This window comes from Centroberyx gerrardi, chromosome 17 (assembly GCF_048128805.1).
Source record: "Centroberyx gerrardi isolate f3 chromosome 17, fCenGer3.hap1.cur.20231027, whole genome shotgun sequence".
Lineage (NCBI taxonomy): Eukaryota > Metazoa > Chordata > Actinopteri > Beryciformes > Berycidae > Centroberyx > Centroberyx gerrardi.
Window position 1 is genome coordinate 7,991,505 of NC_136013.1, and position 25,861 is coordinate 8,017,365.

The window sequence follows — 25,861 nt, forward strand, 5'->3', positions numbered from 1 at the left end:
AGAATGACAACATTTGAAAAACAACAACAGACAAACATGGTTTTAACTGACGGGGGTCCGACTTGTCCGAGCTCAGTCGGATCTGCAGTGAGTTAGTGATTTTTCTTCTGTGTGAATTCATGCGGGATACAGTCACTGAGCACGAAATCGACGCCAGACTCATGTTGCTAGGTTACCTCAAGAATGAATATGATGGACTAAGTTCATTCCAAATCGATGACGCTTGTTTATTGGCTACAGCCACAGTCCAAAGGAGATATTCAGCTGTTAGTAATAACCAGTCAACCTCCTTAGATGTGTTCAGAGCTATAAAATCTCTGCAGTGAAATGTTTAAGTTAATGATAAGGTTGATTGTTTTAGGACTGTGCCACTGTTTCTTCTCTCTCTGTCTTCCTCTCTTCTCTCCTTCTCTCCTCATTCTTCCTCACACCTTTTTGGAAATTATCTATTACTTACGATTAAATATTTTCATAATCTTTTTCTGTATGTACCCAAAAATCCTGCTGCTGTCTTGGCCTGACCTCCCTTGTTAAAGAGATCCTCGATCTCAACAGGACTAACCTGTATATGTGAAGGTTAAAAATGATTTCTTGTTGCATGTGCATTTTCAAATAGTTTCATTAGTTTTCACAGTAGGCTAACTTTGTTTTTTTTTTTCTGTGCTCTTGCTGCTGATGTTTCTGTGCTTCTAGGCCTCTTCAGCCAGTGTAACAGGCTGTCGCTTTATTCAGCTGGCAGGCTACTGTCTGTGAGGAAGCAGCTCTGGATGCCCGCTCCCTCACATGGACCACTGGTCTCCACAATAAGCATCGGGATTTCACATTGCCAAATCACCCATATTCATTGCTCATTTCAATGTGTCTAATTTATTCCTTGCGCAAGTGGATTGATATCCTGTCAGAAATGTTTTTTTGGTGTTTTCATTGTTATGACCAGATTACATTACTGATTTAAGATTGCCTGGAGCATTTTCTGCTTGAGGGGAGGGACATAGACAATTGATCTGTTCTTAAGTTGTGGTTAAGGATGTGTAGTTGTAATTGTAAGCGAGTGTGGAAGGTATTAGGTTCCACTAGGTGAGATTACATGTCATGTCGTGAGCCAAGGCAACATGTTCTGTAATTTTCCGCCAAGCATCCCCCCCAAACTTCAACTCTTCCAACTGAAGACATCTTCCCGCGGCTATGCAAGTACCCACTGTCTTATGCATGAGTCCCTCTGTACTCCTACAGATCAGGGGGTTCACAGAAAGACAATCAAGTCCCACTGCTTACACTTGATGGGTTGGCTTTTGTCCTGTCCAAAGTGTTCAGAGTGCGTGATAGATTAGCCTTCTGTCTGTCCAGGCTAGCAGTGTTCCGTGATTGGACAGTTCTCCCTCTCTCCATGCTGTTCCCAGCACCTGGTTGGCTGACTCTTCCTCGCTCCAGACTGGTGGATGTACGTGAATGGACAGTCCTGTCGCCCAACAAAGTGTTAATAGAGCGTAATTGGTTGGCTCTCCCTCTATCCAAACTGTTAACAGTGTTTAATTGGCTGCTTCTGCCATGCTCCAGAGTGTTCAGACCGCCTGGTTGGTTAGGCCTCCCTGTCTGCTGATTATTCAGGGTTTGCAATTGGCTGGTCCTGTCTCTCTCTGGAAGTTTGGACTGGGTGGAGCTAACAGTTTGTATCCTCTGCCTGTCCCTCTCCCTCTCCAGACTGGTCTCCCTGCGGCCCAGTCCGCTCCTCTCTCTCTCCAGGCTGCTCTGGATCTCTGCTCGCCTGGCCAGAGCCTCTCTCAGCTGGTTACGAAACGTCTCGATCCTCCCCTGCAGCTCCTGGAGCTCCCCCTCCCACAGGCAGGTCTGGGTGGCCCTGCTCCCCAGGGGAGAGAGCACCAAGCCTGGGGCGGTCAGCGTCGAGACCGGGCCCCCGTTAGCATGGAGGCTAATCTGTGGAGGGGAGGTAAAGCTCCCCAGGTTGGCCAGCCCCAGCCCTCCCAGGCCCAGCCCGGGACGGCCCACCATGCCCGGCCTGCCGCGCACAGAGGCGGTGTGTGTGCGCAGGCGGTAGCTGTGGAGTGTCTCCAGGTCAAAGTGCACACGTTTCTCCTTGGGCTCGTGGGACGGCGAGGAGCTGTGAACGGAGTCTTCGGTTGTTGCGGCAGCAGGGAGGGACTGGGGAGGAGAGGGGGGAGGAGGCTGGTACTGTTTCCTGTGGAGGGTGCAGTTCTCTGAGATACAAGGGGAGGGGCTGTGGGAAGGGAGAAAGATCAGAGCAGAAGGCATAGCTGCTGTTATACAGTGAGATAGATTGTACGTTTTCTTCTATAAAGTATAATCAGTGAGTGTGTTTACATGCACAAAGTAGTCCAGATACTAGCTCACAGTATATCTATGCACCTTCATATCCTGCTAACCCCTCTATACATGAATAACCAGAATATTCTGACTATTGAAGAAACCAGAAGTAAATGGCATAAGTTTTATACATGCTTTACAATTCTGACCAGTATGTTTATACTGTATAACTCAGCTTTCATATTCAAGTTTTAACTGGGGTATGAGGTCATCCTGGCTATTGTGAATGGGATATGGCATTTACATGTGCCTACTTTGAAATGCAATATGGAATAATAGTAGCCCCATAATATTGCAATATTAATGTGCATGTAAAAACCCAATGTTAGGTTAGATATGGATTACAAACAAGTTAATCAAGGACTTCATTACTTTTGGTCAAGGCCAGTCAGCTCCTTCCCTACATCCTCATACGTGGTGTGGAGCGCTCGGTGGATTTTCTGCAAGTAGAAAAGAAGAAGAACATATGAAAAACATATGAGAGACCTACTGATTAGTAATATTAAGTATGTTAGCACTTCTTTCATTTTGAAATCAATCAGGAGAGATGAAGATTTGCCTTTGTAAGAGCCCACTGAGCACTAGACTAGATCATTTCAACGTTGTGTCTATGCTTTAACCCAGGATCTTTTTAGCCTATGTGTAGCCCAGTTTTAGACCAAGCAGTAAATACATCATTACATATTTAAACAATGCATTAACAGCTGTAAATATAAGAAATATGCACCAGAGAAGTCCATATATACAAAATAATGCAAAATAATAATGTAAAATAATGCTTTATTTTTCATATACCTCAGAAGACGTAGTCTAAGACAGATGTCTACTAAACTTTTACTTTTAAACCCTATGTAGCCTCATTTTAGCCTAGACATCTATAACCATTTAGACATCTTTTAAACAGATAATCAACATAACATTTCTGCAGTAGGAGACATTTTTCTACCCAGTTGCACAGAGCATCTCTGACTGTAACTATTATTCACAAACCCTGCCTGCCCTGATGCTCCTTTGAAATATTGAATAAAATCGCCCCTGCCCTTTTTGGTTGAGATGCCCATGTGCCCACGCTCATGTTCCAAACATGTGAAACAGAAAATGGGCAAGAGACAACCAACCTCTCAGTTTGAAGTCTATGCTTGGGGGTATCCTTTTACCCCAAGGATACACCCAAGGAGGACTAAGGCAAATCCTAAAGAGACAGTTGCTCAATAGATAGAGATTGTCTTGAGGGACAAACCCATCAGCGGTCAGCCGCTCTCAGAGCTGAGCTGTGTGTGTGATAAATGCCCGGGAGTGGTTGCCCTTTAAGAAGGATGCAGCAAACAGAATGTGGGCAGTCTTGATATTCACAGCACTCGTTTCATTATTCACTCAAAAATATGGCCACAGGCTCCTCATTTGGGTATGGCTAGAGCTTCATAAAATCAAAATATGACCTTTAAAGCCCCAATCTGTGGTGTTCTTGGTATATTTTGGTATAAACACACAAATTCTCAAACAGATTTGCAGATAGAGAAAAAGCTTTTTGCAACTTTATCCTTCCACCGTTATCAAATGTGCAGACTCCAATGTTGTCAATTCACATGAAATAAACCGTATAGCTTTTAATTCATTTCGCACAGTGATAAAGCAGAACAAAGAGTGATAAAAGTGGTGATAAAAGGCAATGAGAAATAACATTGCAAGAAGAGATACAATCAGTAATCTGTGTAGACAAGATAAGCTGAGACACGACTGCATACAAAGCTGTTCTTGAACCGTTTATGAAGCAATTCTGATGGGAACCTTCAAAATGTCTTCAGAATATAAAGTCTTTCATACATTTGGCTCAAAATGTCTACATTGCCGAGCTTTCAGTCCTGTCATAGTTTATAAAAGGCCTCTTTGAGTTCTTTATGTGGTTCCCCATGAAAAATAATTCCCATCCCTCCACTTCACTACTATTGATTACTGCTTGATCTTATTTTGGACTGTTATTCCATGTTTTTAACAGCAGAGGGCGCAGCTTACCTACAATTAAATATATTAAACACCATGCTCTGAAGACGTCTCACCAATAGCAGCATGTGACTCTGTGTGTGTGTGGGTGTATGTGTGTGTGTGTGTGTGTGTGTGTGCATGTACCCCCATGGCCAGTGTGTGTGTGTTCGTGCAGCGTTTGTGAGTGCAGGCGTGCTTGTGCTTGCATGTGTGTGACAGCTTTGCACGTGTGTGTATGTGTATACATGTGTGCTGGCATGCCTGTGTGTGTGTGTGTGTGTGTGTGCATGTGTGTGCGTATGTGTGTTCACTCACCTGGCTGGTGTGTAGCCAGTACTGCAGTGTGTGTGTGCGGCGTAGGCGGGGAATGACCAGGTGATAGAAGGTGTGTTCACCTGCCAAGGTCAGCAAGGCTCCGCCCACCCCCATACACAGCAATACAAACAAGCCGGAAAAATGCTGGATGCCCATCTGTAGAGTCTGGAGGAGAGAGAGAGAGAGAGAGAGGGGAAAGGAGGGGGAGGTGATAGAGAGTGGTACAGAGACATCGAGAGGAGAAAAAGGGAAAGAAAAAGATTGATAATTTTCATTTACATAATTTCCATTTAGGCCATTATTTGTGAATGTGTAATTGATATTCTGCCGTTGTATATCTCGTTTGGCTGTGTAAGCTCATAAGTCACAAATGATAGAAGGAGGGAGGAGAGTAAAAAAGAGAGAGAGAGAAGGAAGGAAAAAGGACGTGTTAAGAAGAAACGGATATAAAGAAGTCAGGCCGGGGAGAGAGAGAACAGGCGTAAAGAGCAGAGGGAAAGGAAAGAAAAATGAGAGTAATAGAAAGAAACAGCAGTTAGCGAGGAAATGTTAAAAAGAGGCTGTAGTTAATCGAAGAATGGTTTGTCCCCGTTTGGTACGCCTACGTCCCCTCTGACATAACATCTATCTCTTATGAGGCTTTGCTGTGCCCAGAGGAAGGAGAATCAGTCCACACTCTCCTGCTCCTCTCCAATCATGTGTCCTCCACCCAGATAATTTCTGCACTGCCTGTGATGGCAATTAGCCCCATGCTGATTCGGCAAATCCACCAGGGACAACACCGCCCTCCTTTTGCTCCCAATCCGGCAGAGGTCAAGATTGCACTCACACACCCACACGCAGAGAGAGAGAGAGAGAGAGAGAGAGAGAGAGAAGCCCACTCTGTATGTTTCAAATGGGAGGAATGGTAATAACTTTCTGATGCGGGGTGAAGCAGAGCTTTTCACTTCATTGGAAAAACCTGTGACTGTGTAATTGCATTTGTTGCTATAAAGCGATTCGACTTTTTGAAGTGGTGGGATTTCAAAAGCGCAGCCAAAGGGAGTTGAACAGCCTCTCTATTCGCAAACAAGAGATATAGATATAGACAGTGCACTCTGTCTGGAGATTCTCAGTTCTTTAAAAAGAGTGGGAAGAGGGGGAGGAGGGGGAGAACTACAAGTCCTTCTGCCTCGGCACAGCCTCGAATAAGTATCGACACCCAGACGGTACGTGCCTGTAGCTCCGGTTGTGGTCGGTAAATAGGCTTGAGTTTATGTGATGTATGTCTTTGTCTGCGTATTTGTGTGGCCGTGTGTGTCTCTCTCTGTGTGTGTGTGTGTCTGTCTGTGTATGTGAATGTGCCTGTGTGTGTGTAGCTGGCAGCCAATCCTGCCCGCGTCCCGATGGGAGACTCATTTATAGGAGTACAGCAGCAGACAGCTTCCCCTTTACACACAATACACGTACACAATACAGGAACACACTCACCCCGCCGAAGGCTTACCTCAGTGACTGCGAACACTCGCTTCCCGCAGGGCACCACTTTATACCACTTGTCATGTAGCATGTCCATGAAGCCGTCGGACTTGTAGCGACTCACGAACTCTGACACGTTACGGGTTAAAGGAGAGCCCTGGGGCAGGCCGATGCCGTAGCCTGGGAGAGGGAACACACACACACACACACACACACACACACACACACACACACACACACACACGCAAACACTTAACAGCTGTGTAGGTAACGGAGCTGAGAGAGCGACCGAGTCATGCCAAACCTGGGGCTTCTGGGTAGGAAACCAACGTCAGTCAGTTCCAGTTAGCCAAAGGGCAAATGCCCTCTGGTAAAAAGGAGATATGTGGGTTTACAAGGCTTCAGCTGGAATCAGAGTCAACCACTTTTTTTTTGCCAAGAACATGTCCATTAGTTTGTTTTTTTTTGTCTTTGTCTTGCTAGAATTTGTGCAGAGACATAAGGAGGCAAGGCCGTCTTATCACACATATAGGTGGAGGTTCGGGGGGTCACGGGGAGTCCGGGTGCCCTCAATATTGCCCCCGCTAATTCAGTCATTTCCTCATACAAGTGACTAAATATAAAATGTCTTATTCCATTTTTATAAACTGCCCTGTGACTGTATAAATTGTGACTTTGTGGGGGAGACATTTTGAATATTGGAAGAGATATTCTGTCCTCCTCTGTGGCACCATCTGTTTCTTCACCAGGCTCTCAGTCACAAGCACAGATTCCCTAACATCACCCACACAGCATCGAAAAAAAAAAAAAAACTGGCCTCCCTGCTCCTCACCTACCCGACCTCATCGCCAAAGCCGTCTGTTGGAAAGCACTTATCCCAGCCCGCTCCGTGCCCACTTCACCCTCGTTACAGATGCCGACCCCCCCCCCCCCCCCCCCCCTTCTTGTAGAAACGGCCAAGTTCAAGAAAAGCTTTGTTCCCCCTGCCATACACACCCTCAACAAGCTCCCCCTCTTCACTGGAACTTGATAACATGCTGACATTTAGAAATTGGGCTCTTTGTCGATCTTGCTCTTTGGTTGAAACTGTTCCTCTGTAATTACGGTTGAACTGTTGCTGTTTCTTGCAGACGGCTGTAACTATTTCTTGACAGGGTGTATAACTGTGTTTTTGTGGTTTTTTTGCATGCACTGGCTGTAAAAAAAAGAACTTGCTCTTACTAGAACTAATAATAAAGGACAATAAACTAAACTAACTATCACTGGTTTCACAGATCAGTTTGGGTGTGCAGGTGTAGAACAAACGCAGCTGTTGTGAACATAACTGAGCTGTGTGTCATCAATCATGTCAGGCGTTGGAGAAAGTGTGTGTGTGTGTGTGTGTGTGAGAGAGAGAGAGAGTGCGTGAGAAATGGGTTATCCCTGTGGCAGCAGCAGCAATGCCCCACCCCCCCACTCTCTCTCTCTCTCTCACACACACACACACCCCGCAAAAAGTTCAAATGAAACTTGCACTCTCATTCACATGCATGCTTTAATCTCAGCACAGCAGCACAATAATAGATCAAGGTGTATCATTACTCGTGTAGAGAGAAATATCGCTCTGCCCTGCCCAGACTTTACACCTCCATCTGTTTTGCATTACAGCCCATATTTTCCACAGGTGCAAAATGAAAGAAATACGTCCCTCAGCTTAGAATCGAAAGACCCTCTCGGAGATTTATTGCTATACAAGACCTCCTGGGGTTGTTTGTTTCATTTCATTTGTATTGCAGTCAAAGAGACAGACCTGTCAGCGGCGCCCGTGTGTGTGTGTGTGTGTGTGTGTGTGTGTGTCTCGGGCCTGTCAGCAGTTTGTGAGAGTGTGTGTATGTGTGTGTGTGTGTGTGTTGGACCTGTCAAGGTGTGAGAGGCTGATGGGCGTGCGGACGAAAACAGAGGGAACGGCGGAGGTTCACGAAACTGTCACACTCTGCTTCCTACATGACAAAAGACTGTCTAAGCCTCTCTCCCCTCCCTCCCTCCCTCCCTCCTCCACTTCCTCTTCCTCCTCTCCCTCTTCCTTCATTCCTCCTTCTCATCCCTCCTCTTCCCCTGTCTGAGGTCATTTCTCACAGTTTCCTCTGGTCTATTCTCATTTCGTTCCCTCCCTATCTCCCTCATCCCTTCGCTTTCGTTCAATTTCTGATACACTCCATTCTTCTCTTTATCTCTTGCCTCCTCTCCCGAGTCCATCGCTTTGTCTCTGTATTTCTCCCTCCTCCCTCTTTTTTTTTCTTCCGGCAGACAGACGGCATTTTTCTGCCATCAGCCTATCTCCATCCCCATTTCTTCGGAGCACTCACTCAAAACGTGGAATACAAGTGGGCAGCCACTTGTCATTTGTTTGATTCTTTTTCCCAGACATCCGCATATTCCATCACAGAGCTTCGAGTCCCAAAGCTGTCACTCAAACCCCCGCACACCTACCCACACACACAAACACACACACACACACACGCGCATGCACACACACGTGCACATGCAGCTTTATTCTGAAACGCTATATAGGTTTTGTAAAAGTTTTGTTTAAATTCAGTCAGTATTTCAAAAACACAGATGATGATTCACAGATGAACATAAGCAAAGGTTTTGCAGTGTCTCATCTCGTCTTCGAAATCCTTGTTTTTTATTATTTTTAGCAACATTTGTGGTGGCAAGCTGTTACTGCCGTGGGGTTTTTGCACGGCACGTCCCAGAGATCACCTGTCAATCAAACAGTGTAGCCAGTACTGTGATTGACTGTGTTTTTCTTTGCATTTTCTGTTGATGAAGTTTGAGTTTCTGTAGGTGGCGCTCTTTTCTTTGTCCGTTCAGCCATGGTGGCTATCGCTGCTCATGCTAACCCAGTTCTTCTTCTATTGATTCCAACCAAACTGCAGTTGCTGCTGGATTTTTCCCTGGAAAGACCTACTTGTTATTGATGTGTAGAACGGCAAATGTTGCGAATGTAAAAGCTTCCATGAACTTGGTATTGGTTTTTATCACTAATGTGTTATATCAATCGTCGATAGAGAGTATAGCAAATATGAAAATGTTGTGGATTATTACTTTAATGGAAGCCATAATACATTTTACTTTGATGCCAGCACACATTCTGTAAGAGTATGCATCATTTATTTTTCAAATGGTAGATATCGCTTTTAGGAATTAAACTCTTCACCTATACCCACACTCACACACATAGGCTCACACATATGCATATACACACACACACATGAACACACAGGCAAAGACACGCACACATCCTAGTTGTCAGACGTGAGCTGCCCCTCCAACAACAGCCTCACCCTGGCAACAGCGTCTTCTGCCCGCCTCGTTTTGATCTTGAGACGCACTCCGTCCTGCTTGACTGGGCTTGTGTAGCCCACTCATGCACACAGGAACACACACACATAAACACACACACACAAACAAGCAGTGAGTGGCTGCGTGTTCACCGGCAATATTATTAATGGGGTGTGTCTAGGCTGTCGTAAACATCTCCCAACAGCACTCAGCGAAAACACCGAGGCACAGCGACATCCCCGCATCTCTCTCTACATAAGTAGCTAGAAGACTTCAGCCAGCACCTTGCCTGCAGCGACTTGGGAGTCCCAGTTTCTCTCTCTCTCTATATTTCCCGTCTCCGAAGTCCACAAACCACTCTATAAATCCTGCCCACCTCCTCCTCCTCCTCCTCCTCATACAGACCAAATAGCACTTCTTCTTCTTCTTCCTTTTTGCCATCACCCTTTCTCTCTCTCTCTCTCTCTGTCCCTCTTTCTCCCCCCTCCCTCGCTCCGTCTGCTTGGGGTGAAGGTTTGTCTTGATTAGGGGACTCTGTTGGCTGGCTCTTTTATCACTCGCCGTGCAGAAAGGCGCAAACTGGCAGTGGGCAAATGAAAGCCCTCTATCTCCTCCTTCTACTCGACCCCCACCTCTCCCGCTGCCTCTTTTCCCTCGTTCCCTCCGTTGCTCTTTCTCTTACTCAGTTTCTCATTGTATCTCACACTCTGTCTCACATACCTTCTCTTCCTCTTCCTCTCCTCTCCTCTCCTCTCCCCTCCCCTCCCCTGGGCCATTTCCTGCTCTTTCTTCCTTCCCCTCCTTTCAGGCCCATTGAGTTCACTTCCATCCCATTCTTCCCCACACAGCAGATTGCGGGGTGAATAGCTATCAAAGGTGGTGTGGATTCATCGTCTGCGTTTTTATGTAGACAATGAATCAACTAGTCATCAAATAGACCCACTTTACATACCAATGAGCCCTGCTTTATCGTCCACATAATCATGAGAAATGTCACAGTGATGTTCCTGCGTTCATCTTGTCTTGTACAGTTCAGACAGTGACAAAAGCAACGGATAATCTCTTGGAAAATGGGGTTGTACAGTGAGTAGGGAACTTGGGAGTGGGGTATTGCTGAGTTTAGGCTTTGATTGACAGGGCAATGGTATCAGAGTCAGTGTTTGGTCCCATGTGGCGCCCTTACTAGTGTCTATTATCTGTCTGTGTATCTGTGTCCGCCTGTCTCGGAGATGGGAGGATAAGAGAAACGGATCAACTGTGACATGAAAAAAACAAACACACATGGAATTGCGCACACACACACACACACACCTACACACACACGCACGCACATACACACCACAAGAGTGAGAGAACTTTTCAAGACCTCAGATTCACTTTCCCACTTTCCCAGGATTCACTGCTCATACACATAAACACACACACATAAATGCACACAAAGACACACGCTTGCCTTACTTTCCCCATAATAAGTCAATGCCATTGTGAACGATTGAATTCAATATTGAATTTTACAAATGTTTGATATTGTCACTAAATGTGTTCTGCAAGCTGAAATTCCATTTCAATGTCACCTCCAGGAGCCATATAAATTATGTGCAGATGGCACGTGAGTGGAATGCCATAAAACCTCTAATAATGGCTGGGACCTTTATTTACCACAATGAAAGAGAGCACTTTTATTAGAGAGACAGGCTATTATTAGAGACATGTCATTATTTCTTTTGGCAGGTCTACTTTACCCAGTGTGCCTAAAAGTGATGGAATTTACTGCTATTCTGTAAAGAATTATAGAGCTCAAATTTATACAATTGCCTTTTTAGGTCTACAGTCTAAAGATATTACTGATATAGGCAACTGATGTCTGACTACAACTACTACTAGCACTACAATTACTAATCATAATAATGAATATCTGGCTGAAATAATTATGCAAAACAACTAACTACTTTATAGAATATGATGTATTATTGATAACGTACCAGTATGCTACTTGAACATACTGGCCATCAGTCTTGTAAATAAAACATCAATGAATTAATCAATAACTGCCACAAAAGTGCATCAAAACAAGCTCTGTGTCACATATTGACTGGGAACAGGATCAATGCTGTAAAGCGATCCAAGCTGTGGAGTTATGCTAGTGAATTTCAAGCCTTTAACCCTAGTACCTGTATCCATGGCAACGAGATAAACATGTCATCGCCTTCCACTACATTCCACTACATTTCACTACATGTCTCTTTCTGGTAATATATTAGCAATATTAATGATATGTTAGGCTATAAATATTGTATGAATTTACTTTCTGGTAATTCTGCAAAATGCTTTTACCTGGCTTTTATTGGGACTGGATTTACAGATACACACATAACACTGACTGGATATTGTTAAAGTGTTTGAGACCTGGTCTTTATTGGAAGTTTTATGGTGGTTAAAATAAGAGGATGGAGGAGGACTGGAATACAGTCCCTACCATCAGTGTCAAATTGAGTCAAACAGCTGAAAACATGGCAGCAAACAGTCCACCACATCTAGAACTGAATCAAAATTGCCTAAATTGGTCGACAAAGTGGTGCCAGGAGCCAAAAATGGAACTATTACCGAGCCTGATCAAGATGGACACCCAGCCGTATTTGTCGGCTCTACACAACCACACAACACCTGTGAAAAAGTTGCTGCAAAGCTTTCCAAGTCAAGTGTGGTAACGCAAGTAATTTAGCAAAGCCTCAGAGTCCATTGTTCTGCGGTTTTTCTTCTTTGCTGTGGTATCATGGTAGTATCAAATTTTTAGATAGAAGAAAAAAAAATAGATAGAAGAAGAAGAACAAAAAACAAAACAAAACAGAACAAAATGATCTCATTAAAAATGTCCTAAAACTCAAACTGGTTCTCTCAAGGATAGAACAGGAACACACACACACGCGCGCACACACACACACACACACACACACACACACACACACACACACACACACACTAGCCTGCAGGCGAATACAATCTACTGCCAGGTCGCACTTGTAAAAGAGATTTTAAACCTCAGTGAGACTTTACCTGGTTAAATAAAGGTAAAAAAATATATATCTGTGCACATGCATCCATGCAGAAACTCACTTGACTCTGAACTAGAACTTGACTGTGATAACCCGCTGTGTGGGTCATTAGCCGTGCTCTGACTGGCTGTGGATTTGTCTATATGCTTCATCACTGTCTTGCAGCTCGTCCTACCTGTGAGCAGCAAGTCCAAAGCCGTCTGACTGGGCATAGTTCTTAATAATAGATGGCTGAGTATTTTTTGCCCCGCAGCGCTATAAGTTCACACAGCGATCCATCGTGTAACTCTGTCAGTCATGGTGCTAACTGTTTGATGTCCGCACTGAATGTGTGTGTGAGCCTGTGCCTTTATGTTTCTGTGTACACGTGTGTGTGTGTATGTGTTTGTGTGCGAGAGAGTGTGTGTGTATACGTGCATGTGAGTGTGAGTGTGTGTCTGTACACTTGTCCACCTGTGCCTCCTGTGCCTTCATCTCTCTTTATACTTCTGAGTGTGTGTGTGTGAGTCAGAGAGAGAGAGGGAGAGAGAGAGAGAGAGAGAGCGAGAGCCTGTGTCTTCTATGTTTCTATCTGTTTGTATATACATACAGTATGTGCTTTGGTCTGTGTGTGTGTGTGTGTGTGTGTGTGTGAGTGTATATACCTTCTATGGCAAATGGTTTCCCGACTGTTAGCAGTTTGCACTCTGCGTCGATAGAGACCTCGAAGTCCAGCAGGGCTTTATCCATGATGAACGCATCTAGGGCAGGAGGATCTGTCCTTCAGCACAAACACACACACACACACACACAATCACAAGAGTCAGAGAGAAGCATTGGAGACAACCTTTTTTCATAAAAAAAACCCAAACTTTTCAAGACCTCAGATTCACTTTCCCAAACTCCCCCACACCTGTATAGGAGCCCTGTTTTTGGGGCTGTCACTCGCCACTTTGTCATTTATACGGCGGACGCGATTAACTGCATTCTAATACACTGTGTAAACACATACATCATTATCTAAACCAACAGCCTCTGTGGCGGACTGATAAGGCATTATACACACTGCTGAACAGTCCCCCTACTCAGGCAATATCGATCCAATTGACCCCTAATTGACCCCTAATTACAGGCTGTTCCTCTGCCTGCGGCCTCTACTGCTGACCACGGCTGGCAGTAGATGAGCTTCAGGATACCAAGCACAATGCGCTGGATTGGAATAGTATACAGACACTGAAGACACTGATAAAGAAGCACACACACACACACACACACACACATGCATAGTCACAAGCAAGCTCAGAAATATGCACGCAGTCACGCACACACACCTGCGATTTGAATGGTAGAGAGATAAAAAAGCACACAAACACGCATTGGGACACACACTCACAGGCACACACACACACACACACGCTCGCGCACCTACACACACACACAGCCAGACCAACAGGAAGAAGTCTGATATCATATTAGGCCAGAGTGATCAAATTACCTGAGACTTGTTGTTATTCAGGGCAGATACTGCGAAACAAAAGGGTGACTTTACAAAGTCTTTGCTGTGCTAGCAAAGCAGAAAAGTCTGGGTTTTTTTTCTCTGTCTATGCGAGACCTGTCAAGTCTGAGGAGCAGGTAGAGGAGAGGATAGAGACTTCTTCTGCAACTAAAGAGGGTCGGAAGTTGTCCGATGCTTGGCCTTGGAATAAGTGTGTGTGTGAGTGCGTGTAGGTGTGTGTGTGTGTGGTAGCCTGATTATGTCTTGCGAGCCTTTGCGTGTGCATGAGCTTTCACATGTATAGCCCTCAGCATTCTGTCTCTCCAGGAGTAGGCTTGCGAGATTTTTTTTTTTTTTTTTCTCTCTAAGATTTGAGAGCAGTATTGGGGTCAGTGGTTCTGCCAACACAGTATTTTACTGCCTCACTCCTGTTCTCTGCACTGCTGTGACTTCCACTTCTGCTTCGCCTCGCACACAAACAAACGCTGCCTTCATCTTCCCTGTTCCCATCCCCTTTCTCTGAACAAGCGCTTTGTATCTTCTCTCGCGTACCACAAAGTCAGCACACACACACTATCTCAGCATCTTTGCTGGTGCTCTATGGTGCGCGCTTTATGTGTTTGATGAGCGTTTGAGGCAATAGTTGTGAGTGTGTGGTATAGTATGTATAAAGTATGTATGTGTCCCTGCACTCCTGTCAGCCAACCGTATTGTTTCTGACTCTTGTCACATTTGTGAATTCATGCGCAATGTGTATTCATGCATGAGTGTATGTGCATTTGACCCCATGTGTCTTTATCCATGTGTAAAATTGTACGCTTTGACCCCATTTACACCTGCTATTTAAATGCGGTCTGCATCCGGATAATGTGTCTGGATACCGAAAAGCGCATGTTGATGCGAGTTGTAAATGCACGCAGAACGCAGCGGAGCGACCGGTTTGTGATCAGATCTCAACCAGACTCAGCCAGGTGTAAAGGCAATCCGTACAGTGTGTTCACGTTAATGAGAAAGTATCCGCCGACAGGGTAGAAACATCATCACTGCAGGTAGAAATGTCATCGCCGCGGGTGGAGACATCATCTTCACGCCTCCTGCTCGAGAGTCGTAGAAGGCGATCCCTTCTGCGGCAAAGAGAAAGTGAGTACAGGCTCTCGGGTGTCGACGAGCCTGCACCTGCCATGTTTGTTTATGTTTTCGAGAGGCAGACTTGCTTTGCATAGTGTGCATGGAAAAATAAGACCCGGTCACAAAGCGGACAGAATGCAGACAACCAGAATATTATAAATACCAGATGTAAATGCAAAGACGTGATCAGATTGTTCATTATCCAGATGGCAAATCCAGAGGGAAATTGCATTATAATATCAGGTGCAAATGAAGGCTTAAAGACGAGTGCGCTTCTGTATGTGTCTTACTTTAACATATGTACGCCGTCGGGGGTGGTGGGCTGGTTGAAGCGCCTCATGTAGTCGTGCATCTCCGGGAAGCTCTTCTTCATGTAATCCTCGGCGCTGCTCTCCCTCACCGTCCCAAACCGGAAGCCCAGGGAGGGGTGGTGCAGCTGGGGCATGGACGCACGCAGGCGGCGGGTGGAAGAGATGGTGGTAGTGTTGGGAAAGAGAAAGAAGAAGAGAGAGAGAGAGAGAGAGAGAGAGAGGATATGATGAGGCTCATATCAAATTCACTATAGCCGTGAACTCCCTACAGGGTTTAAGGATATAAAAGGCGATAATCCTTGATAAATAATTCCACTCTTTACTCATTAGCCTGTCCTTGTGTAAGATTGCTTTGTGTGTGTGCATGTGCCTGGGTGTTTCCCCCATGCCTGTGTATGTATGTGTCGGCATGCGTGCGTCTGCACATTCGTGTCCTTGCGCGCGGTCTAACCTTGTCGTCGTGAATTCCCGAGACCTGCTCGAAGGTCTTCTCCCCCACCATGACGGCAGCTAGGTTGGCGGTGTAGCTGGACAGCACCAGCAGGCAGAAGATGGCCCACAGGTTCATCAGGAAGCGACCCGTCCAGCACTTAGGAGTCTGCAGAGTGGAGATTGTTTTTTTTATCTGTTAATTTGCATCTACAAAATGATAAAACAGGACAAAATGAGAAAAAATAGCAGATCGTGCAGCAAGGAGCTTCTAAAAATATCTGATCGTAAAACCGAAAAATGTCAATGTCAATGTCAAGAATAAATGAAGCTGAGATGAATGACAGAAACTAAATGACAGCAAACATGAACAAGGAGTAAGCTGGATTGATGATGCATAAATGAAAGGTAAGGGAAATCAAGTTAATTAAAATAGACCAGAAGAAGAGCTAATGCAGAGGAGGAAATCAAACAGAAAGTGTGAGTGCGTTAGTGAGACACATTAGGAACACATTTCCATGAAATTGCCTGCCCAGGTGAATGAATCCAGCTGCAACCTGTGATCATTTATTTATTTCACCTATTAAATCCACTTTTCTACATGAAGAGGAGATGTAAATGAAGGGGAGGTGACAAGCTGAGGAGGGATTTTTAAGGCTTGAGACAAATGAGAAATGAATTATACAAACAAGGTTGCAACCCAGTATTAGCAAGGTGTTCCAAATTGTTTGTGCTCTGAGTGTAATGATTGGGGGGAGGAAGGGAAGATGACATCCACATTACATGCACAAATTCTTAAATAATACTTTTTTTAGAGAAATTGGACCGAGGTGAGTCATAAAGATCATTTTCACTGCAGGGCTATTTTGAGGCAAAATCTGTGAAGGCGTGCGGCAAACAATACTCCCATTTAGCTCTTCCATGTGTGTGTGCCAAATTTGCTATTTTCTTCACAAGGTCCTGCTATAATAAATCACCCTCACAAAATATTTAAGGGAATATGTGAGGGAATTAAATATCTGCTGACACATAAGACTGAATAGTGAAAAAGGGAGGTTTTCCATTTCGGTCAATTTGTCTTATTAAAACCTATTAAAAAGGACCAAAATCTTGTTGAAATTGAACAACAATAAAGGAGACTCCTGGGAAATAAAGGATTATTGGCAGCTTGGTAAACAGTTTACCTGCCCAGTGTCTTCCTTGTTAACCTAAACAAACCTGACTGCTTGGATAAGTTGTGTATGTGTCAGTGTCACTTGAGCCATTTATATTTACATTTCAGGCATTTTGCAGAAGCTCTGATCCAGCACATAGAGGGTCACGGTCTTGCTCAAGGACATTTTGACAGGTCTCACAAGGCTGTTGATGGACACATTGCCTGTTTGCAAGGATCAAGCCTGTGACCTTTCCATTATAGGAAGGTCTCTCTAATCACTTGGCTGCCCTTCCACCCACGTCATTTGCTCTTCCTCCTTTAGGGACAGTATAAATGTATTATTATGAGTTAAAATACATAATCTGCCAGGTTGGATAGTCACTAAAAGGCACTGGTAGGACAGAGAGGAATAATTTAAGCAAATTATGTTTCAGATATTCATCTGAATGTGTGTGTATGAGCGAGCATAAGTTATCATAATGATAGATTTGGGCACAATAGGTTGCTAATTAAAAAACAAAGAACACAAAGGACAGAGCTGCTTTTCATCAAGTTGTGGTCCGTTATGTGCGGCAGTATGAATGTGGGCGGGACACTATCAATCATATGTGACAGGCTTCTGAAGTATGCTGGTACCACAAGGGTATATATATATATATATATAAAAATAGAAATGACATGAAAATAAGAGGAAAGGAAATTGTTTTTTGTCTTTGAGGGAAATGAGATTGTTTCTCATCGTGGTATGTATTCATTGATGGACAAATTTGCGTAAGAAGGCAGAATTAGACTTCCATTTGTCTTCAGCACCATGGACAGCAGCTCTCATTTACATCGCTCGACTGTTGAGCAGCACAGACAGCGATGACTCTCTCTCTCTCTCTCTCTGTCTCTGTCTCTCCCTCTCTCCCTCTGTACCAACCTTCACCCCGCCGGCTCTCCAACTCGGCCCGCCCTCTCGCCCTTTCCCCTTCACGTCATCCTCCGTCTACCAACCTCCATATTGCCCTCATTCTCTTACTGTTTCCTTCTCTGCTCATCCACTTACCCTTTCAACCCTCTCACACTATCTTTCTGTCAACCTCCCAATCACCCTCTTTCTGAAACCCATTCCCTCCTCCTCCACCCCCCCCCCACTGGTCCTCCTCCCCTTGCCTGCTTGTTTCCAACTTTCCGTCTGACTACCTAGGGTAGTTAACCTCTCCTCGCTCCCTCCCTTTCCACCTTCATCCATCCCTATCATCCTCGCCATAACTCCTTCAATCTCTGTCGGCCCACTTACCCTTTCCCCTCTCCCTCCCTGTGTGTGTTTTATCCTCCCTGTTCCCCGTGTGGCTCGCTACTTCATCACTGCCTACCTACTTAACCTCTCCCCTATCCATCTTTTTCTGTCCGTGGTCATCTCTATCATCTTTCCCCATAACTCTCTCCCCTTTTACTTCCTCTTTACACTCGCCCTCGCGTACCCTTTCTTCCCCCTAATGTACATCACTGCCTCCCTTTCTCTCCTAATTCTTCTCCTTGCCCCACCTTCTATGGTACCTATTTATCACAGCTGCTTTACCTTGGTGGCGACAGTGCGTCCAAACAGTATGGCGTAGCAGAGATTGAGGGCGGAGGAGTAGGAGAACACACGCAGCCTGTTCCTGCCGTGGGGCGTCATGCCGAAGGGGCTGTTCCACTCGTACAGGGTGAGGAAGAGCGCGGTGAGGTGCAGCGTGACAAAGATGCCCACCCACATGGACCAGTGGAGGGGCCACATGAATGCTCCGATGGGGGCAGCCGTGTCCCGGCTGCGTACCTGGGAGGACAGCAGGATTAGGATCCAGGCCAAATACAACAAATGTGCAGGAATCTGAATTGATGCAGTTGATTGGTCTCTGCACTAATTTATTTTTTTGTATTTTGTGAATAATTGTGACTCCAATTCCAATGTTTCCGATTTGTAGGATCAAGGGCATACTATCCTTTAAAAAGTACCATCATTTGTTTAGATTTTGCTACCAATCATTTTGTAAAGTCACTTTTTCAAACAGTGGAGTTCTCATTTTGGAGTGGAACCACATATTGTCAGATCATATTATGTATTGCTGTGTGTCAGCCACAGAGGGAGGGGTTATCAAATTAAAGAGTAACTGCAGCACATTTGAGGTCACTGCTGGATGTCCTCTCAAGATCCCTCTCATTTGGACGTTCATAATTAACATGCCCCCTCAAAACTCAGCCAACTAATATTGACTGACTAACGATCTGCTGCTCCTCACCAGACGACCCAGGCGAGCGGGGGAGAAGGGCAAGATGAAATAGTGCCAGACCGTATCGTCAGATCATATTGAAGTTGTGTCAGCCACAAAGAGAGAGAGATTGACAAATCAAAGAAATATTGCACACCGCTATGCTGCCTCTGACTGCATTACTCACGATGCAGTAGATTTTCAGTGCGGGTGTCTTCTAAAATCATTAAAATACAAATTCAAAACTCCAGCAAACTAATGATGATGAGCGATTTCGCCGCTCTTTACCAGAATGCCCAGGCTGGTGGAGTAGAAGGGCGAGGTGAAATCGATGACTCTGCTCCGGGCGGAGTTGATGGAGAACGAGGTGACAGCCATGTCAGCGGTTCCGCTCAGCAGGTCCCCGACCAGCCCGGTCCAGCGTCCTGTCCCGCTCATCGCCCCGTACTTCCCGTCTCCCACGATGTAGAGGTCGAAGGTGAAGCCCATGTCCTCCGCCAGCTTCTCCAGCAGGTCGATGCAGTATCCGTAGCAGCACTTCCTCAGGTCCTCCGGTTGGCCTGGGAGGCGAAAAGTGATGATGATGTGAAAATTATTTAGCTCATAGGGATATTCATATACATTCTTTTAGAAGCGCATGAGTTGCTCTTCTGGGAATTTGTCCACAGCTGTTGACTTGTGGGTCATGGAGAGTGTTGCAGGCCTGTGTGAGGTGGATCCTCACAGGACTATACTAGTACTATAGCATCTTTTAATGAAACTGGATCCCAGGATGGGACTAAATTTGCTCAGTTTGAATCCCGGGCTAGGAAAGTTTAACAACCCTTGACCAATAAGAAAAGAGCATAAAACAATGAAGCGTCAGCACTGTTTGACCCTATTTAACCTGAGATGCTAAGTCAAGATGAAACCACTCATTAATGTTGGAATGACATTGCCTTTTTTCCTCCAGATTGCTCCCGGCACTGACAGAGGTGCAAGGAGTGCAACAGATGTGCCTCCTTCATGTGCAAAGCATGCCAGTCGCCACTTTATTTAATTGTGGACAGAACCTGTCATGATGATAACCATAGCTAAAGGCTAAGCACTGCCAGAACTGGCAGACTATTTATTGGCTTTAAACGCTAATGACAGTGTTTAGACAAGGTCATAAGACCATAGCTTACGGGAAATGCCTGGGAAAGCTTCAGGGAAATTTCAAAGACCTTTTTAATTACATCAGTCCATTAATTAATGACTTACTGTACACTCTGAATAAATTTAGATTTTTTTTTTGTTTTACTTTTTTGTACATTTTTTTGATTATAGATTACTCTTTATTGAGTGAAACACCAAATTTGTTCAGATTGTGCAGATTTTCCAAATGTGAAAGATTTGATGATACATGATAACAGCATGAGCCAAAATACCAAGGTATGTACATACAGTCATCTGTTGATTGCAAGTCAGAGAAGGTTAAGACATCTTACATGTGCCTTATTACCGATGACTAGAACAGTAATTTAGATTTGACATCTATTCTGTACATGCTGCTGTGCCGCAGGCTGTATAGTCGACCAATAGCCTCCACTGAGCCAGTGACATGGTACTTGGTATTTCTTTGAACCAGACTCAGCGGTCATGATCTCTTATTGATTTAACCTCTTTAATCCTCTTCAGTCATGACAGGGAGATGTAGATGTAGAGATGTCGGCCGTGACACAGCACCTGGTATTTTTTTGACATGGACTGACCGGCCCTGATCCCTTATTGATTTCACCTCTAAAATCCACTTCGGTCATGAAGGGGAGATGTAGAGGTAGAGATGTAGCCAGTCGCAAAACAAGATATAAACTAGAGCTTAAAGAAAGCAGAACTCATCCATGTCCTCCCACAAGTTAAAAGATGATATGACTTACTAATTTATTATTATTATTATTAATAATAATAATAATAATAACTTTTTTATAGCACCTTTCATACACAACATGAATCTCAAAGTGCTTTATATCAATAGAAAGCAGATTAAAAAACATAAAAAGATAAAATATATATAAAAGAACAAGCACAATGCATTGCATTAAAAGAATTAAATCAAGTAAAAATAGAAAGATAAGAAAATAAATAGACAAAGTGAATTGCATTAAAAGAACACAATCAAATCAAACAGTTAAAATGAAGGCTAATTAAAAGCTGGCTAATCCTCCAGTATGCCAGTAAATCACCTATGTGTATTGTAAGTGGCTAAATAAAACTCACCATCGCCCTCCCAGTCTGCGGCCGTACTGTTTGGGTTGTGAAGCTGGTGAAAGAGGGACTGGAGTAGGTCGGACCGGTTGGTTCTGGGGTCCAGACAGAGCTGACCGGCCGGACACAGCCCGTCCTCGTCCACCTCCCGCGTGAAGACAAACGGGTGTTCCACCAGCGTCACCACCCTCAGACGGTGCCCCTCCACGGAAAGCCCCGGCCTCCAGCGTCCTCCGAAGTTACTGTCCCCCTGGCCGTCCCCTCCCCTCACCCCGGCTCCCAGGCCCTGTCCCGGGCTGCCGCCGAACCCAAGCCCTCCCCCCAGCCCCAGGATCCCCCTCTCCAGCTCCAGCCTGCCCCGGGTCCACTGGCCCACGGTCACCCAGGCCGGCTGGCCCAGAGCGCCCCTCTTCAGGCTCCACACATGGAACAGCTGGGAGGAGAGGACCCGGGACAGGCCCGCATCTACCTGGATCAGGCCTGTTGCCCCAGTGAAGGAGGTGTTGGAGAGGAACCTCGAGGGAGAGAGAGAGAGAAACAGTAAGAGAGAGAAAGAGAAAAAACTGAAAAAAAAACCAAACAGATTGTCTGGAGTTACTCAGACACATACTGAAAGAAAAAGAAAATAAATTCCATCTTACAGTTGAGAAATGTAGCATGCAATAATATACAGCACCGTATACTTGTAGACAGAAAAAAAAAAAAAGAAAGAAAGAGTAACAAAAGAAGGTGCAGACAGGCATCGTCTGGTTGAGGAGCTCCGGCGAGTCTAGTCTCTCAGATGGGTGGATGTAATAATTGCATCTTCCAGAAACTCATAATTAAAAGTTAATGCAGTGCAGTGAGGGTCTCCTCCTATCTGCCTGTCCATACAGACAGTCATTGCTATTCGTTTCACACTCTTGGTGGCCCGCTGGTCTTTACGGCGGAATACATTAGGAAGAGCAATCCCCGCTCGGCACATAAATCTGCCCCGGCCTCTTGAACCATGCAGGGATTGTTGGCTGGCGTCTAAGCATTTGATCGTGCGAAGATCGTCGGGTGATGTCTCAATGTGAACCCATACAAGGACTGTTTGAGCACGTCTTGATTAGTGGGGGATTGTCAGGAGGTCATTAGAAATCGGAACGGTGTGGTTGTTGAAATGTTAAAGTATGCAGGGATCACTGCGTTCGGTTCGGTATGGCTGCTGAACCGTGCAGGGACTGTTGATTATGTCTGGGTCAAGGCTAGAAATGGCAAGGTTTCCCTCCTGTCATTAGAAAAGGTTGGTAAAGCTGTAGCCTTTTCTCAGACTAGAAAAAATATATGCAGGTTCTTTCAGCATTTCTCTCTCTCTCTCTCTCTCTCGTTATCTTATTCTCTCTCACTATGTCTTCCTCTTTTTTTTTTTTTCCCCTCTGCTTTTTTCTTTCTGTCTCTCTCCCTCTCTCTTCTCCAGGTTATATATATGTGTGAATGGATGAGCAGAGAGTGTGACCGCTGCCGGTGAACTTTTCCATTAAATATGGGATATGGTTAGGAAAATGAAAAGGCTAAATTGATCGTGAGGGTCATTAACCTCACCTCCAAGTCTGGGCTAGGCTAAAGCCTTTCTGCGCACCACACAGAATATGAATGCAGTGTGCGAATTTGCGTGTGTATATGCATATACACATTTTTTGTTGTGTTTGTGGTTTGGTGTTCGCTGTCCTCTGTGTGTCTGTGTGCTTTCATGTGTGTCTGTGTGCTTTCATGTGTGTATGTGTGTCCCTGTCTGCACTTTCCTCACGTTATGATTTACTTAAAGCAACCGTACGATATCAATTTACAGATTCTTTCCTTGCTCCCATAATTCTCAAGGCTCTGATTAAAAATGCTCCTGATTTGAAAGTCATGCATTCTCATCCCATTCCACGCTTATGTTTCCTCATCAGCTCTCTCTCCGTCTCCCTCTCTCTCTCTCTCTCTCTCTCTCTCTCTCTCTCTCTCTCTCTCTCTCTCTCTGTCTCTGTGACCATAAAGCGGAAGTGCTAGCCTTGCCTTGAGCTGAAATCACTCATGCTAATAGCACGGCTGAATCATCATATCCCTAAGACAGCAGATTCATCAAGCCGACCACTCCAGACTCATATACTATAGTGTCGTGGCTGCTGCTGCTGCCCACAAGAATTAACCACAGGCTTCACTTTACATCTCTTATCTGAACAGAGACGGGTTACCTGAGTACAAAGATCCCACTGTTTCCCAGTCTGTGGCATTTTTGGATTCATGCCTGGAGAAAACACCTTTTTTTTTTTGGGGGGGGGGGGGGGGGGGGTGTCTAAAAAAAAGTATGACAAACTTTCAAGAGGCTTCACCTTTTAGATATGGGTTGTGTGGGTTGTTGTGCTGCATCAAGCCAAGCAGCTGCATTTAAAGAAAGGCTGTGGATGTCAAAAAGCGTTGATAAGGCAGCCAGCGGTGTCAAACGCTGGTGTCAGAGAGGGATGGCTTCCTCTCACTCACACCTGGCCCCCGGTTTACACGCTCAGAATAAATGTCAGCAGAGTGGCCAGTGAATGATGACTCTATAACAAAATCCCAGGCATGTGTCTCACTTCCTTATCGCTCCATCTCCTTTAGTTTGGAGGAAAGTTTACTCCTCTGTCTTTGTCTGTCTGTCCGGGATGATGCGAGGCTTGCTTGTTTCAGTGGTTTTAATCTCTTGGGGGGAGATGGAATCAGCTTGGCAGCTGTGTCTGTGAGATGGCACTGACTGGCAGATCTCACTCCGATAACAACAACTCCCTATCTATCTTCCCCCCCTCCTCTCTCTTTCTTTTCTCCTCCGTCGCATCCTTTTCCACACGAGGCTCTTCTTCCTATTCTTTGACTCTATCCCTATTTTCCTTTAGCTGTTTCCTACTTCCTCTGTCTTTCATCTCTCTTTCTCTCCGACTCTCCTCCCCTTTCTCTCTCTTGTCTTTATGGGAATAAGCGCCCAGGGACTTACGATTCCGGACCTTCGGAAGCACTATCATCAGCATCGGATGGTTGCTCATATTTGTATTCCAGCTTTGTTTCCGCTAAACTCCTCACTGCTCCGCTGCTTTGAATATGAAACGGTAGCACTGCACATCTTTCGCTCTCCTCCTCCCTCCCACCTTCCTGCCCCTCTTACTTCTCCAGACATCCTTTCCCTCCCTGCTTTCCTCCGTCCGTCCCTCGGGCATTGAGCTGTTAATTGCCTTTTCCACGTGGAAGTCTCTCACTTCCTCCAGCTTTGTTAGGGCTCTCAGAAGTGATGGCATGTCTGACTGTTGCAGCGGAGGGATAAGAATCAGGGACCAAACTGGAGGGCAAGAAGTCTAACGGGACAGGTTTGAATAGTGCAGGAGAACAACCTCTTTTATCAGTCTCTAACAGGCCAGGAACAAAGGTCACTGACACTATATTGTGGAGGAGTCTATTATAAATTGTCTGTGCTGATAGTGTAGACTGTGGTGGCCCAAAGTGAGGACTGGGGGGCCTAATTGGCCCTTAACAGAAAGATTGTGACTTCACAAAGTTGTTCCAAAGTTCCAATCTTTTTCTTTAGAAAAATCGGTTATTACAAAGAATCTAAGAAACTGTTTTTTATTGATAACATTTCTCAACAATCAATGTCCAATAGCATTATTATTATTTTTTTAACCTGAGGCCCACTTCACGTTTTAGCCTCTGGCCCTCCATGATAAAGAGTTTGGGCACCTCTGCTGTAGACCAGTGATTCTCAACCTTATTATCACACTACTACCACGGACCCCCATTTGATGAGATTCTTTGTCTCTCGGACCCAAATCTGAGAATATTTTTATTGTTAGATATGATTTTGTCCAGAATTCCATGACTATCTGTATTGTAGGTAGAGAGACAACAGAGAAACTATGATCAAAACAGTCATTCTTCTACATTCTCTAATTGTGTTAACTTCTTGTAAATGAAATAATGGTGAAGTTTAACACAGTTGCCCTGGAACCCCCTCAAGGACCCCTGGTGGTGCCCGGACCCCACGTTGAGAACCACTGCTGTAGACCATGCGCTCTATTATCAGCTGAATTGCAGAAGGAATGAAGCCATGTGAGAAGCCAGCTTGTGACTGTGTGGGTGTAGATGATGATGATCTCGGCTGGCAGGCACTTTGTGTTCAATATTTGCTGTGGGCCGGGCTCAAACCACAAATCCTTCACTCACCAGTACCACATGACAAAAGTAGGGTACACACTGTTTTATCCATTCCACCATTTGAAAAGTATGCATGTCATCTGGCAAAGTGGAGGTATTTCAACTTTGGAGTGAGTTTACAGCAAGGGGCTCGAGTATATCAACCAGTATCGGCCACATGTGGCTTAAGAGGGGTTGTAAAGTATGTGTGTGTGTGAGCTTTTTGCTGTGTATAAAAGTCAGGATTTAGGCTTCAGTGT

The 25,861-nt window shown here is 45.0% G+C and overlaps 1 protein-coding gene across 1 annotated transcript in view; it reads right to left on the reverse strand.

Moving 5' to 3' along the window:
• Nucleotides 1-1,257: 1,257 nt before the first annotated feature.
• The window catches only part of LOC139921380 (glutamate receptor ionotropic, NMDA 3B-like), a 60,558-nt gene continuing 35,954 nt past the window's right edge, over nt 1,258-25,861 (reverse strand). Inside the window, exons 3-12 of the mRNA XM_071911596.2 lie at nt 21,450-21,952; nt 19,500-19,771; nt 18,542-18,778; nt 15,844-15,990; nt 15,372-15,517; nt 13,124-13,239; nt 6,128-6,279; nt 4,642-4,806; nt 2,716-2,783; nt 1,258-2,236 (exon numbers count right to left, since the gene is read on the reverse strand). Of these exons, the coding sequence (XP_071767697.2) occupies nt 1,258-2,236; nt 2,716-2,783; nt 4,642-4,806; nt 6,128-6,279; nt 13,124-13,239; nt 15,372-15,517; nt 15,844-15,990; nt 18,542-18,778; nt 19,500-19,771; nt 21,450-21,952 (2,785 nt within the window). The remainder of the gene's footprint in view (nt 2,237-2,715; nt 2,784-4,641; nt 4,807-6,127; nt 6,280-13,123; nt 13,240-15,371; nt 15,518-15,843; nt 15,991-18,541; nt 18,779-19,499; nt 19,772-21,449; nt 21,953-25,861) is intronic.